Raw genomic sequence first — 15,628 nt, forward strand, 5'->3', positions numbered from 1 at the left:
GGTATTATGTCTGCCTTTTTTCGTTTCCCCGGAAAATGACAGGGAAATAAACGGCGGGTGTAACCGATCGGCAGAGAAAATTGTGCTCCTTTATAAAGAAAAGAAATAAAATATGCTCCCCTGCCTAAATTCCCATACTTCACATTTATAGCCACCTACTTTTTTTGGTTTAGTTTCTTAATTATTCACGCATGCCTTTTAGACCTACTGTCATATATAAAATCACCTATTTTTGTATCTCTGTTTACTATTGTAAAATGGTGAAGAGATTCAAATAAATGATTGATTGATTGCAGAGGATATTCCATTCTCCATCGCACCAGATCCCACCATGGGTGTTTTAGATGTCTGTGTCTGCCCTGCAGGGTATATATTTATTACCCTCAAAGGCGTCAGTACTTCGAGCCCTCGGATATCTTGAAGTCCCATCGAGTGTATAGTTACTGTTGTAATTGTCCTCATAATCAGTAAAAGGGATGATAATAATGTTTGGATTTGTTATTTTACTTAGTAAATGTCTCATCTCCGATCAATGTCTATCTTTCTTGAGAACTTCGGAAATTATACGGCACCTGATCCCACCTCTGATGTGTCGGAGGTCCGTGTTTGCTCTGCTCCTATTTTGTATTGTTTTATGGACTTTGATATTGAATACTGTTCGTTATCTCCGTATACTTCTTACGATAAAATACAGAATCTGATCCGTTTTAAAGAACGACTTTTTATATAAATAAAAAATAAATAAATAAAAATGCGACATTATATACGCTGGCGCAGAGTACCATATAGTATATTTATATTATATACCTTTGATTTTAAAAACAAAATTTTTTATAGCACTGAAATACCAAAATGAAGTAAAATTCAAGGTGAATAATAACTACAAAAATATTAATGTATAAAGCTCATGACGGGCCTCTGCCACGGGAAAGTCTAGATTTAAAAAAAACATTCAAACAAATATAACACTATAAGATTCCCAATAAAATCCTCAAAGTCAAAACGACCGCTAAAGGTAAAGTCTCTAATAAAAGACAAAACTTAAAATTAAATTAAGGATTCGTTGTGAAAATCAGAATCCAGATCACCAAAAATCCATTTAATATGCATATTTTGCAGTCCATCGCCAATTTGGAAAAAAGTAATTATCTGTTTCAAAATAATTATTTTTTATTACATATCCAAATTTTCAATCTAGCTGTCACAAACTCTCTGGAGAAATACAGTTCGTTGTCGACACTATTTCTGCTAACTCAGTTTTAAAACGCCGTAAACGCCCAAAGGTAACAAGGATAACAGCACGCTTCCTGTTAATCCTGCTGCGCCACCACCGCCACCAGCACCACCTGGTTTGCCTGTTGTTTTGGTTACTACTGGTTTAACACCACCTCCTGTTCCTCCTGATCCTGAATGAGTTCCAGATGCTGTGCCATTTAAAGTACCAACAGAACCGCAAAGGACTGAAAGCAAAATTGGAGTTTGTGTAAGAATACATGTGCTTTGCTGGACAATCATTGGTGCTTATTGAACAATTGTAACATGCAAACATGATTAAAGATCGAGAGAGAGCGATTTACAGCTATCATACAGATAGATTTTGATAACTCTTACCAAGATTTACTAGCAACACTCCTATAATGAAAACAGCAAATACTCGATGCATCTTCCTCTAAAAATGAACATAAAAATACATGTACCATAATCGATAAAACAAGCTTCTTAATCAAAATTTGGAATAAGGTATTGAACTAAAGATGTTAAAATAGTTCATGTAAACGTTGTTGTTGTTTTTAAAACCTTACCATTTCTGTTCTTTATCAGTATAGTGATGATCGAATGCAGAGGGCTTTTATAAGACACCATTAAAACGCCTACCAGATAAACATGTCCAGATATTGGCCAATTATAATGACACTCAACTTAGTGGAATTATGTAACGAACGATTTTGATTTCTTTAAAGAGTTCTTAAACTCGAGAAGATTCGTATAAAATTAAATCTATCAGGCTTCCATCACTTCTTCGTTGCACAACAAATAAAACTATCTTATTAAGCCAAAAAAAAAATTCAGTAGATTCATGGATTGGAGCTCGCAAAAGCTGGACATGTTCATACGAATCATATTTTAGCAGGGAAATACTTTTTTATTCTTCAACATAGTTCATAATTGTAAGCTACTGTGTTTTCACTTAAGTACTATGATATGATCATTAACTTATGATTTTTAATTAAGTAAACTATCTATTGTGTTGGTAAGAACACTTTAACTTTGGTTTGTAAATAACGCCTCACTTGTTCGGTCTTATTCCAATTTTAGCGCTGACAATAACCTATAATAAAAGAATTTTCCACGCATTTATAGATAGTTTAATGCTACCTAATCTAGGTTTTGGCACTTATAGAAATGAATAAGATTGGCAAAACCTAAATAAATATCTTTTTTAGACGGAATTATTTTTTGGGATGGTATTATTTTATTGATGGCTGCTCTTTATAGTAGTTTTTTTCCTGACCATAATTCGGTTATATCATTGCTACAATATATCCTTTATAACTTGATTGTGTTTTAAGTAAAAAAGTCATGAAATAAACAACTTTTTGCCAATTAAATTGCATTTAAAAATCTCGAACGTAGTTAAGTAGGCCTATCTTTTTTTTTTACATTATTTAAATTACATAGTCAGCTTAAGTCATGTCCTGGCGAATTGTATAATGATTATTTCAGATACATTTCGTAATACAACCCTAGGGACAATAATGTTACTACCACACTCCCCGTTACTTCTCTGGCACCACTCTACCATCTTCTGTAAATTTTATGGTAAGTCCTGATGCTGGAGTTACAGGAGTTGATAAGGATTTTGCAGGTGCCCTATAGGCCTGATGTTAATTGTCCATAGGATTAATTATGTCCTCTAATAAACAGACCTGTTTATGTATTTGTATGCAATCAAATTTACTCAGAAACTTTTACCAAAAAACTGAAAAGTCTCTTGGGCTTTCAATTTATAAATTGCCAATATTCAGTTTTATTTCATTATCAAATTGATATCCCATTAATCTCAAAATAAAAGTCTCCACAGAGTCTGACACATCTGTCTCATATTTGGACGTTTTACTAGAGAAAAACAGCTTTCAAAAGCAAAATATCATTGTCAACGACAGGAGGACTTTATTTCTTCAAGTTGATTCGATACGAAATTGAGCATGTCTTACGTACAAAAACATTCTATTTTATTAACAAACAAATTGATTTAATAAAAGACATGTACTCGTTTTATGGGTTGATACAATGGCCTTGTCAGCAGCAATTACAATTTATAATCAAGTCAAATGCTTACTGGACCTTTTCATACCTATTGTTATGCTTTTTATTTACACACTGCATTTTCTTTTTTTTTCCCCCGTTTGCCAAATGACAAGGAACATAATGTGGATGTCACCGGTAGAAAGTTACACCTCAATGACACCTGATTAAATTTATGGTGATACAGTGGTCTGTGTTTACTCTGCTCCCGATTTTCATTGTTTTAATAGACTTTTTGGCTCGATCCCTGTTCGTTATCTTCATGTATAATGATTTTGTTAATGGTTGTAAGGAAGAATTAAGAAATACCCCCATCTTCCAGATAAATGAGAATTTCAAGTTTCTTAAACAATAAGCAATATTTTTGAAAATTCAAAGAAACTTCTTGAGCTTGAAAAAAATATCACTGAATCTGACATATCTGTTTAGTATTGGGATTTTAATTTTAATTTTAAAATTATGGCTAATCAAGAACAAAACTTTATGATAAAGGTGAGGAGTTCATCTTTTTCATTCTCATCTTCCCTTAATTGTGGTGCAATATATCCATATCACCTGCATGTGGAGTTTACGTCTCTCAGTTGATTCTTTATGCAAGAGCATACTCTTCCAAAAATTTCCAAGCGAGGAAACTATTGACAAACAAGATAATGAAACATGGATATCATCATATCAGTTTGAAGTAATTATTTTGCAAGTTTTGTGACCTTGTCAGCAAATACAACCTATCAACATGTCAAATATTTACTTTTTTATGTACAAATTGTTAGGTTAGTATTTCAACCTGTTTTTTTTCCGAAAATGACAGGGGAATAAACGGCGGTGTGACTGATCGACAGAGGATATTCACTCATCCATCGCACCTGATCCCACCATGGATGTTTTAGATGTCAGTGTCTGCTTTACAAGGTAAAATATGTACATGTATATTACCCTCAAAAGGACTCAATATTTCGAACCCTCGAATACTAGTAACTTGAAGTTCCATCGAGTATATATACATGTATTAAACCATATTTTATATATTTTTTTCATTATATAAATATAGCCCTTTGATGAGGTCAATCCATAGATATATCTATGGATTGACCGAATTAAAGGGCTACATTTGTTATATTATTTTTTAAATAGATTGACAAAATAAATTATGAAAATAATCGAAAAAGTTTTCTCTCTATCACACTTAGAGACTAGAGATCAAAATAAATTACGCTGTTTAATGTAAATGTGTTTCCTTTATTTTGATGGAGTCATTTATGGGATTTACTTATTCAAAATACTTCATTTATTTGATTATGTATTGTATTAATATTTGACACACATATACAATATGTTTTAATATGAAGTAGATCCTAATTCAATGCATTGTTTCGTCTCATCAAATACAGATCATTGAAAAAAATTAGTAGAATTTGAAAAAAAAATTTTTTTTAGAAACATTAAATCATACACTTTATTATATGATTGAATAATTTCCAACTCTCTGATTGGCTGAGATACAACTATGTAGAAAAAAATATGACCTGCACATCCAGGTATATTACCTACATTGATCTAAAAATAAGAAATTCCAAATTGATACAAATTGTTTTAGAAAGCTATTTATATGACTATGATTTTTTTCATGTCAACAAAACATAAGCGGATACTCGAATCCCCCCCCCCCCCCACCAACACTTTTAGAATAATTTTTTTTTACTTTTTGGCAGTTGAAGTTCCAAAATATATTCATGAAAAAGAGTATATATACATGTATTAAAAAAAAGATCAAATTATATGTTCTCTTGACTTAATAAAATGCAAACAAGTAATGGGCTGTTTTTTTTTTCATTTAAAATTATGACGAATAAAGCCGGCTATTTTGTCAAAACAGTCCCTTACGTAGTAAAAAGGCATCAAACAATTATCTACAGACGATATGCATTCCATTTCCCTTTTGTTATATTTAACCATGTGATTACGTTTGAGCCAATCAGAGAGCTTTGAACAAATGATAAAAATAATATAAAATCATGAAGCTATTTTGACACAAGTAACAATTCACTGACAGCATTCCATTTCCCATAAGTATATAATATATCATAAGTATATAATATATCATCTTTTTACTGACAAAACAGTTGTAATTGTCCTTATACTCAGTAAATGAATTAGAATAATGTTTGCATTGGTAATTTTACTTAGTAAATATCTCATCACCGATCAAAGTTTATCTTAATTAAGAATTTCGGAAATTATATACTCTTAACTAATACAATATATTGAATAATCTGGTATATGTACATGCATTGATATAATCTGGTTGAACAATTGACTTTTGCAGCTTCTCATTTCTGTAAAAAAAAATTAAATGCGACATTCATATACGTTGACACGGAGTAAACTAATATATAATATACGTTTAATAAAAAAAAATAACATTATAGAAATGAAAAACCGAAATGTATTAAAATTTTCAAATGCAGAAAAATATCTATCTGCTTAAGTTGATATACATTTGATATCATAAGGCCATCAGTGTTACAGTTGAGCAATAAGCTATTCAAGCTGTTCAATAACTACAAAAATTGTTTTATGCTTATGACGGGCACCTGGGAGAGTCTAAAAAAACAAATATCCACAAGAAAAGAATCACAAATAAAATCTTCAAATTCAAAACAAATGTTAAATCTCGTTATAACAAATTTTTGTCTCTATAACGAAAAAGACAAAACTTCAATTTAAAAAGATTAATTAATAAAGCATTCGTTGTGAAAATCAGAATCCAGATCATCGAAAACCCATATACTAGTAATATGCACATTTTGTAGTCCATCACCATTTTGGAAAAAGTAATTATTTCAAAATAATTTTAAAATTATTAAATTCGTTATAACGAATTCAAATTTCATAACAAAAACTCTCTAAAAAATCGTTATACAGTTCAAAAATATTTTTTGATACTATTATGCTCACAATTAAAATCTTTTAATTCAAAACGAACGTTAAAGCTCGTGTCTCTTATAAAAGACAAAACTTCAATTTGAAAAGAATAATTAACAAAAGGAAATTAACAGCACGCTTCCATTTTGTTATTCACCATTTTGGGAAAAAGCTGTTTCAAAATAATTTTTAAATTATTACATATCCATCCACTCTCTGGAGAAATAGCAGCACCTGGTTTGCTTGTTGTTTTGGTTCCTACTGGTTTAACACCACCTGCTTCAAGATGAGTACCAGATGCTGTGCCATTTAAAGGACCATCGCAAAAGACTGATAACAAAATTGGAGTTTATTTAAGAATACATGTGTTTTACTGGACAATGATTGGTGGTTATTTAGCAATTATAACATGTTACAAACTAAACAAAAATTGAGAGAATGATGAACAGAATAACAAAGATAGAATATGATAAATCTTACCAAGATTTCCTAGCAACACTCCTATAATGAAAACAGCAAACACTTTATACATCTTCATCTAAAGATAAAAATAAAAATACCTAAACTGTAATCGATGAAACAAGCATCTTTATTAAAATTTGGAATAAGGTATCAAACTAAAAAGATATGTGTAGTATATGTAAAAAAAAAAAAAAAATGAAAAACCCTACCATTTCTGTTCTTTATCAGTAAAGCAATGATCGAATGCAGAGGGTTTTATACGAGAGCATTAAAAAAGCCTACCAGATAAACATGTCCAGATATTGGCCAATTATGACACCCCGGCTTAGTGGAATTATGTTTGAAAACGATTTTCTTCATAGATTTCTAAAACTCAAGAAGATTCGTATTTAATCATTCATTCATTTTTTTATTTCCTCTATAAAGAGATTTTAGGTAGAACAAATGAGAGCATTAGATTATGTACATATCATCCTGCATTAATATAAACAAAGGAAGATGGAGTGTCAAAAATAATGTCAACTACATGTACAGTGTCGCTCACAATTGTCCATGCAACAAATTTACATGTGCAACTACGCTGCACATAACATTTGGTACTGCGCGAAAGCACAAAATAATAATTTTTTTTTAATTCAGTTTTTAAAGTCTCTCTCATGAAGTTCTGTTAGATGTGTTTCAGGTTTCCTCCCAAGGACACCAAGTTCTGCTCCAAACCTGATATAAAAGAAGTTAAAGATCGTTGTGACAGCATATAGAGCACCACAGGAAAGCGTTACATGACAGAAAATGTCGTCATATAGAGAAAGGTACAAGTGGATACAATAAGTTTGCAATACTTTTATATCTTTATTAAATTGTATCCTTTTCAAAATGGCCTTTTTTCCTTCAATTTTGATTTTTTTATCCAGTTTTCACTAGAAAGAAATACGTCCGACATGACATGCTGGACGACTTCAAGCATCTTATTTAAACCTTGGAGTCTATGCTCATTTGAGTTTTACCATAAATTCCCTAAATGTCTGTTTACAAGTTTACCTGGATGCCCGTGAAGTGCATAATGTAAGTCTGAATCGAAATTGGCGAAGATCTTGGAGAAATCATTTTAATGACATACATGTATATCAAACACATTTTACATATATAGAATAATGAAATTTTATACTTGAAAAAGAAAAAAATTATTCCACTAAATTTAATTTTATGAAGTTTAGTCATGTTTTTTTTTAACAATGTAAGTTTTGAATTTGCAAATGACATGTAACATGTGTACTTACTTTGTTTCTCATGAAGTTTAAATTTGAATCAGTTTATTTAATCGATTGGATGTCAAGATTATTTTCTTGTCAATGTTATTAGAAAAGAGAAAGTATGTCAGGCCATTTCCTAACACAGTTCAAGTAATTCTTTAAAGCTTTCAAAATAAGATTCGTATGAGATCAGAAACCCCTTACCTATCACTGAAAAATTGCTAAGATCAAGGATGAATCACTTTATCTCGTTTTCAAGTTTTGATAATCAAAAATATTTTTATTGACACATGTCCAACAGCTTATCAAATATTAGGGCATACCCCTCGGTTGTATTTTTTTTAAAGAAAGGTTAAGATCAATAACATGTTATTCCAACAGTGATCAATCTTAAAATTCAGTTCACAAATCGAACCAAGAGAAAGGCAAACTAGCAGACCTCTGGAAACGCTAGGGTGGGATCAGGTGTATAGAGAGAGTAATCATCCCTTCTTGACCGATCACCTTTGCTGTGAGCCCTATTGGCCATTTGCATACCTTTAGCTCAGGTAACCCTGATTTAATAGGTGATCTTGGGATCAGATAACCCTGTCTTAAACCTGGCTTGAGCTGTACTCAGGTGAGAAGTAGTTGGGTTGCAAACCTGTGACTCAACTCTTTCTTACCTGAATACGGCTTAAGATTATCTCATTCCTTGAAAATAATGGCAACAAGACAGAAGTCAGCAAATTTTTCTGAATTAGAAAAAGAAATTTTGTTAGAGCTTATCCATGCTAGAAAGGACATCATAGAAAATAAGCAGAATGACGGCAGAATGGTTAGTAAGAAGAATACAGAATGGATAAATATTGAGAAAGAATTTAATTCGAGACATGGTGTAAACAAGAGAACCATAATACAGTTGAAATCATTATGGAAAAATCTAAAAGCCAGAACGAAGTCTGCTGTTGCTAAGGAGAGGAGAGACAAGAGAAAGACAGGCGGAGGACCATCTGGGAAAAGCTTAGATAAAATTTCCAGCACCATATCCGAAATGCTTCCTCAGCAAATTTTTAGTTTGCAAAACCCATATGACGATGATGCAAGTCTCCATGGAGATGAACCAGAAGATGACAATGAAGATTCAGATGATAATGACGAGGTACTAGTATCCTGGTATTTTGTCAACATTGTTGGATTAAAAGAATTTTAATGAAAATATCTTTTCAAATATGTATGCACTGTAGATTTCTTATTTTTCAACCTTTACATATAAATCTGCAATCCCACCATTGTTGTCAAATTACGAGAACATGAAAAAGATCCGGCGCACCCATCATTTACAATAATTCTATATAAATATTCAGCTATTAAAAATGAAAGTGTGATTTTGAAATACGTGTTCAAACAAAAAACATTACATCAATATATATTTTATTTACTCATAATATTTACAATGAATGTTTCACTGTTCACAGATACTGACAACCAACACAATTCAGGAAGATGCGCCGATAATGTCGGAAGAATCCGTCAAACCGCAACAACCTTTGTCTTGCTGCAATAGTGTAGCCCTCTCCGATTTTTTTTTTTTTTTTTTTGGGAGAGGGCTACAACTCCTTAGGATCTCTGTAATGGTGCAAGATGCGGCAGTGGATCACTCCCGCACGGATTTCGGCTCAAATTATCAGTAAACGGCTATTTTATTATCTCTTACCTGGAATCCAAAAATGTAATTATGCAAAACATAAATCGATCCAAAAATATTCACAACGATCCTGCATCATCCATATATCGGTTATTTTTCATGTATGTCAACAGCACAACTTGAATTTATCCGCCATGTTTACTGACCTTGATGGATTGTATTTCGGGACAGCCAATGAGAATTTAGGTTCTATAGGAGCGGATCTACTAGGAATTCCCTTATTTTAAGCATAAGTATCGCTGTTTGCGGAAAAATAACACTTGAAATGGTTTTATTTATGATATATGATATGATATATTTCAGCACAGTCGTTTATAAACATCGACATTTGCTTCATTTAGTTGTTCTAAATTTCAAGCGAAAGTCTCAGTACGTCTCGCGTGAACTGTCATGGCTGCTGAATATTGCAGCTGGGAAAGACACAGATTTATTTTACATGGTTTTCGAGTTTAACAGGCTATGTTGTTGACAGTGAATAAAAATTCCGTCTTATAAGAAGTAAGTTTAATGTAAAAATAATTTATTTTGCCTTCAATCGCCCGTATCAAAAAAAATATATTTGCACCATTACGGAGATGCGATGGAATTGTAGCCCTCTCCAGAAAATATCAGATAAAAAAAAAAATCGGAGAGGGCTACATTATTGCAGCTAACCTTTGTCCAGAGTCCCTGGTACCAAACGAAAAGCTGCTGGTCCCGGACGTCAAGACCAAGTCAAGAATAGACTCCTGGAAATAGCAGAAATAGAACACAAGAAGAAAATGGCAATCCTCCAGTTGAAAGAGGACATACTAAAGTTAAAGAAACAGAAACTAGAGAACGAAATAAAATTAAGTGAACCTAAGTTGCCTGTACCTCCAACCACTACTTATGGAAGTACAGATTCTAACAACAACTGTGGCTCTTTCTGGCAGCCATATGCTCAATGAATGGTATATATAGCCTACATTAAACATTTGAGAATTGAAAAATTAAATTTATAATAATTTAAACTTACTTGTTTGGATTTTTTTTTAATAAAAATGCCTTATCAAAACGGCTCTTAAAGCCTGTCCCCCTTGGTTTGCATTTGGTGGCACTGGAACGGGAACTGCTGTATCTTCTTCATCCTCATCATCTGGTACCGGTATGGCAGCTTTCTTGGCAATATTATACAATACTGCACCAGCAATAATAACGTGCAAAGTTGTACAGATCTTAAATCTCAACTGGTTTCTAAGGCAAGGAAAACGTCTTTTCCAAATGCCAAATACATTTTCAATCTTAACTCTACTGTTACTTAAAGCAAAATTGAAGCGTCTCTCTTGTGGTGTCCGGCAAGTAAGAAGGGGTGTTATTAAATAAGGTTTGAGAGCGTATCCATTATCTCCAATCAAAATCCCAGGAATATTTCTTCTCTCAAAATTAGCACAGACACTACTGTTCTCAAAAATTCGACTGTCATGGGTACTTCCCGGCCATCTTGCAACCACATTTGTAAGCATAAGATCATTGTTACAAATTGCCTGAACATTGATGGAGAAAAATCCTTTCCTGTTCCGAAAAATTTCTACCGTGTCACCTCCGGGTGATTGTATTGGAATATGGGTACAGTCTATTGCACCCACAATTCCCGGAATACCACTTTGGTTCATAAAACCGCTCTGGATTTCAGTTAGTTTATTTCCTGATGGAAATACTACATAATTCTTGTAAAGCGATGCCAATGCAGATGATACTCTCTTCACAATTCGAGAAGCTGAACTTTCATGAACTCCAAAGAGATCTCCAGAAACTCTGAGGAAACACCCAGTTGCGTAAAACCGTAAAGCTATTAGAAGTTGGTCAAGTGGTGATATTGATGAAACCTTCTTTTTTTTTTGGCTCCAGGTGTTCCCCAATTTCAATTAATAATTCAATTACACATTCCTTTCTTAAGCGAAATCTGTCAATAAATTCTTCTTCCGAATAATTCAAAAAAGGGTTTATCCCGTCTCTTACCACTCTTTCTCGCCTGATAAGTCTTTCCACTAAATAAATTTGGTCTATCTCATCAAAATAATACTCCATCACTTATAAACCTTCCTTTAAACCTGCCCATTACCTGGTTTACATTAAACCACAATGCTGAGCTCTACTCAGGTAAATCAGAGAGGTCTGCAAGTGATTTGATAATTTTGAACCTGACTTAAGTCTAGATTACCTTGAGCCAGGCTTAAGCCAAACATGTACAAGTGGCCACTATGTGTTTTTAACCAGTTAATCGGGATACTCTGTGGAAAATATTTGCTTTAACGCAATAATCAAGCAAAATGTATGAAACATGTCAGACAAATACGATCTAGTGAGAGGAAGGTCATCACAATGACTTTACAAAAGGCTGACTTAATGGGATAGTTGAAATCCTTTTAACATCAACTTTTATGTCAGATTAAATTTACCGTGGGTTAAAGATTTGTGCTCTTGCTTATATTGCTTCAGTTTAGAGGCATAAACACTACAGATTGTGTTATTTTTACTTGATGAGACGTGAATATGAAAAAGATGAAGTCTGTCATACTGACCAGTTTTTATTTTAATAGCTTTTATCTGTCATAGGCAGTTATAACATCAAAATATGAAACAAATGTGGTAGACTCTTTAGTTTTTTCTACATAGATCCCAACTTAGAAATCGTTTTATAATCAACTTTTGGGGTACTTATTTGTAGAATCAGATTAATTTTTAATAAAAGTAAATGTGTAGATAACCAAACATAAGATACGAAAACCTATTCTATTCTTATTGAGGAAGCTGTTTTATAATGTCTTAAATTTGCTCCTTTATCTTTTGTGGGGAATGGTTGTATAAATCGTAGAAAAATAAAATGTTTAGATGCCATTGATCTTTGAAAAGTTTTGAGATTTCAAATTTTCAAAAAAAAAAGCACTTTAAAAGTTTTTTGTCAATAACTTTATGAATACTTTGAGGAATAAAATGTCTTAAATTTCTCCTTCACTTCTGTTGATAATTTGGCGAGGAGAAAGGATAATTCCTTGGTTATACATTTACTGTACCCTGTTTTATATGTATGTTTGTCGTGTATGAAGTTTTGAACCCAGTATAGAAGGTGTAATTCAAACTCGCTTCCTTTGTCTGGAATGATAAATATATTTTAAAATGAAAGTTGATTTCGAATATTTTCATCTTTTAAAATGGGAGTATGACAAAGGTTAGATTACCAGAATTTGACTTCTGAAATTCAAAATTTTCAAATTCAACTGTAGTTATGATCCTTACAAGCAATGGCCTTTTTGCAATCTCAGTTAGTTTTAAACAGAACATACTTTTCATGTAGCCTTTCACTTTTCTTTAACATTTCCGGTCTTCTGAAAGCGGAAGACTAGAAATGGATAGTTGGCATACTTACTATACCATAACAGTAGTTATCCATCTAGCCGGACTATTGTTGAAAGAAGAGGAAGACACAAGAATATGTATAGAATATTGTCACTCTCTTCATAGTAAAACCATGGACAAGCGAAGATTGACAGTCAATTCTATGTTGAAGGGATTTGACACGTTATAAGTAAACCTCAAAATCAAAAATGAAACAGACTTTTTTTAAATTTAATAATGGTTTTTGGAAACCAGGTCTTCCAAACAATCTATTTGAATTTTCATGGATACCAATTGCGCTCCGTTATTAGCAGATCTACTTCGTATTCATATGAAGCAGAATTTGTGCAAAATCTTATGCGTGAAAAGAAGAAAACGCTTGCTGTGGCCTTCAACTCGACATCTAGATATATCGACGACGTATTGTCAATAGACACTGGTAAATTACTAGTTAAAATGATCTAACTGTGTCTCGGTACAAGCCCTCACCACAGTTAGAATACGTCCCATACACTTGCAATGTAGCAAATCGGAGCGGATCCGCTCCGAAACGATTTTGAAGAATATAAAAGGATTTGCACTAGAAATAACTACCAAATTAATCAAAATAAACCTTTTTGAGATTGCTTATGCCTTCTATCCCTGAAAATAATTCATCTTAAGACGAAAATCCAATTAATTTTCTCAACGTTTTTCTCTCGCTTCAAATTTACCTGCCATGTTTACATTCGGAACTCTCTAGACTGTTCGTAGTAAATGCACTGAGTTATAGTGAGTACGAGTTATCGCCCATTTCTTTTGCTATAGTACGAATACACGGAACGAATTCTATCGTTAAACCGGGTCCGTAGGACAATATCATTTTAACGATAGAACGTTCTATCTAGTATATTACATACCTATGTCAATACGATATATCCTGGTGAGCTTGAGATGAAAGATACCACAGAGTCTGACACATCTATTTCATACTTGGATATTTTACTTGAAAAGACGTTGATGGGAATCTAACAAACAAGCCCTACGATAAACGTGATGACTTTAAGTTCCCTTACTTATGCAGCAATATATCTGTCACGATTGTGACAATGATGCCGATTGTTTTATATAGGATTCGTGTTACCCTGTTTGTACATTGTACTTTCCCCCATTTGTAGATCGCATAAATAGTGAAATTTCTTATTATCGATTCTCTGTACTTACATATAGAGGAGGATGTTCTTATGATTATAATTTTATTATCCTGGATTAATATCAGTATTGTTATACGCTAGATTTGTTGTAAATATCGTTTCTGACTCTGAAACTTTATTTATAGATACCGCCATCATGATGATTATTTTGTGGGATATCAAGCCCGATTCTAATTGTAATTTCTCTGTACTAAGCATTTTTATCGAAATCTAATACTTACGGGATCTTGTCATATTGTATAAATGTTTTACATTATGATTGTCATATTTTTATATCGATTATCTATTGTTATTATTAAACATTATTTGACAATGATTATTGCCAATCTCTCACCAGAGGGCGTTTTACGCTCATCGCTCCAACACCTCTGTTATCGTCTAAATTACAAGAATCTTGTAAAACGAAAATGAATTATAGATTTCCACCAACTTGGCAATTTTTTTAAAATGAAATTAGAAATATCAATCTGTAGCACTTCTTTTGTTCTTTCAAAGTTTATATATATATTAAAATAGCTTCAATATATACGGCACTATTTTGTTCTGAATTTTTACACATATTTTCATTTTGAAACCAAGGAGACAAAGTCAGGAAATATTTACTACCAGATAGCTTAAAACACGTCACATCATTGAGAAATCATACAAAACAATCAATGTCTAACAATTTTTTTCGACAAATAATTATTTGACAACCCGCGCTACTTTTTAGACGACAACAGAGGTGTAAGCGGAGCGCGCCCTCTGGTGAGAGATTGGGTGGCTGCCGGTGGTACCGGAGATCTTCCGGTCGTCCGTAGGGAAGCGCGTGGGTTTCCGGGGGGACTCTCCAGAGCTATATAAGCAGAGGATAAGAACTGCCGGTGGGACTCGGTGTTAGGATTTTGAGGTTAGAGGGTGTTTTATTAGATTCTTAGAGTTTTTCTGTAGGAATTTAGTAATTTTTGAATTTATTCAATTTTTCTTATTGTGATTACGGGTTAATCTCGTATCACTATTAATTACTAGTATTTATCGTAGGACGTTTATATTGGGTTAATCTCGATATTAAACGATTAAATAATTTTGTTACGGTTTGACTGAAAGTGAGTCTTGAAGTCTTTCCATGTAAATAATTGTTTATCTTTGATAGATTTTAGGAATTCGATCAATATAAAGTGATAATCTAGTTGCGTTTATAGGAATATTCAAGCAGGAATTAAGGCTAGGATTTGATATAGAAATTATAGAGATAAATTTCTTGCTTTAAATAGCTTTTATAGATTGTGTAGATTCGTTCAGAAATACTTTGGTTATTCTAAGGTATTTCTATAGTATTTATTATTCACTATTCGGGTCATTCTCGTTTAGTGCCCCCCCTTTTATCGTATTAACGTAATACGAAAGTTTGTGTTAGTGTAGTATTATAGCACTTCACTGTGAATTTGGGTGATTCCCGACTTCCATTGAAT

The 15,628-nt window shown here is 32.7% G+C and overlaps 3 protein-coding genes and 1 pseudogene across 3 annotated transcripts in view; 1 reads left to right on the forward strand and 3 right to left on the reverse strand.

The window, feature by feature from the left end:
* The window catches only part of LOC134280849 (ATP-dependent RNA helicase A-like), a 309,572-nt gene that overhangs the window by 209,118 nt on the left and 84,826 nt on the right, over positions 1–15,628 (reverse strand). The gene's annotated exons all lie outside the window — the stretch shown is intronic.
* LOC134280405 (transcription factor Maf-like) lies at positions 820–1,761 on the reverse strand. Its single transcript, XM_062762811.1, has 2 exons — positions 1,612–1,761; positions 820–1,460 (listed from the first exon to the last, which is right to left on the reverse strand). Exons 1-2 carry the CDS (start codon positions 1,661–1,663, stop codon positions 1,249–1,251), a joined length of 264 nt encoding a protein of 87 aa, XP_062618795.1. The 5' UTR covers positions 1,664–1,761; the 3' UTR covers positions 820–1,248.
* On the forward strand, positions 8,507–10,558 carry LOC134280917 (myb/SANT-like DNA-binding domain-containing protein 3). The gene is made up of 3 exons (XM_062763374.1): positions 8,507–9,081; positions 9,398–9,479; positions 10,294–10,558. The coding sequence occupies exons 1-3, from the start codon at positions 8,644–8,646 to the stop codon at positions 10,554–10,556; spliced, it is 783 nt and encodes a 260-aa protein (XP_062619358.1). The 5' UTR covers positions 8,507–8,643; the 3' UTR covers positions 10,557–10,558.
* LOC134280244 (putative nuclease HARBI1) lies at positions 10,641–11,707 on the reverse strand (annotated as a pseudogene).

The sequence above is a fragment of the Saccostrea cucullata genome, unplaced genomic scaffold, assembly GCF_032062105.1.
Source record: "Saccostrea cucullata isolate Sc308-1 unplaced genomic scaffold, CSIRO_AGI_Scuc_v1 ctg105, whole genome shotgun sequence".
In the NCBI taxonomy this organism is placed as follows: domain Eukaryota; kingdom Metazoa; phylum Mollusca; class Bivalvia; order Ostreida; family Ostreidae; genus Saccostrea; species Saccostrea cuccullata.

Coding starts and splice junctions, on each gene's coding strand:
- LOC134280405 (XM_062762811.1), bottom strand. CDS start 1,663: ATGCATCGAGTATTTGCTGTTTTCATTATAGGAGTGTTGCTAGTAAAT. Junction 1,461..1,611: donor AGTGTTGCTAGTAAATCTTG/GTAAGAGTTATC, acceptor TTTTGCTTTCAG/TCCTTTGCGGTTCTGTTGGT.
- LOC134280917 (XM_062763374.1), top strand. CDS start 8,644: ATGGCAACAAGACAGAAGTCAGCAAATTTTTCTGAATTAGAAAAAGAA. Junction 9,082..9,397: donor ATTCAGATGATAATGACGAG/GTACTAGTATCC, acceptor CACTGTTCACAG/ATACTGACAACCAACACAAT. Junction 9,480..10,293: donor GCAACAACCTTTGTCTTGCT/GCAATAGTGTAG, acceptor CTTTGTCCAGAG/TCCCTGGTACCAAACGAAAA.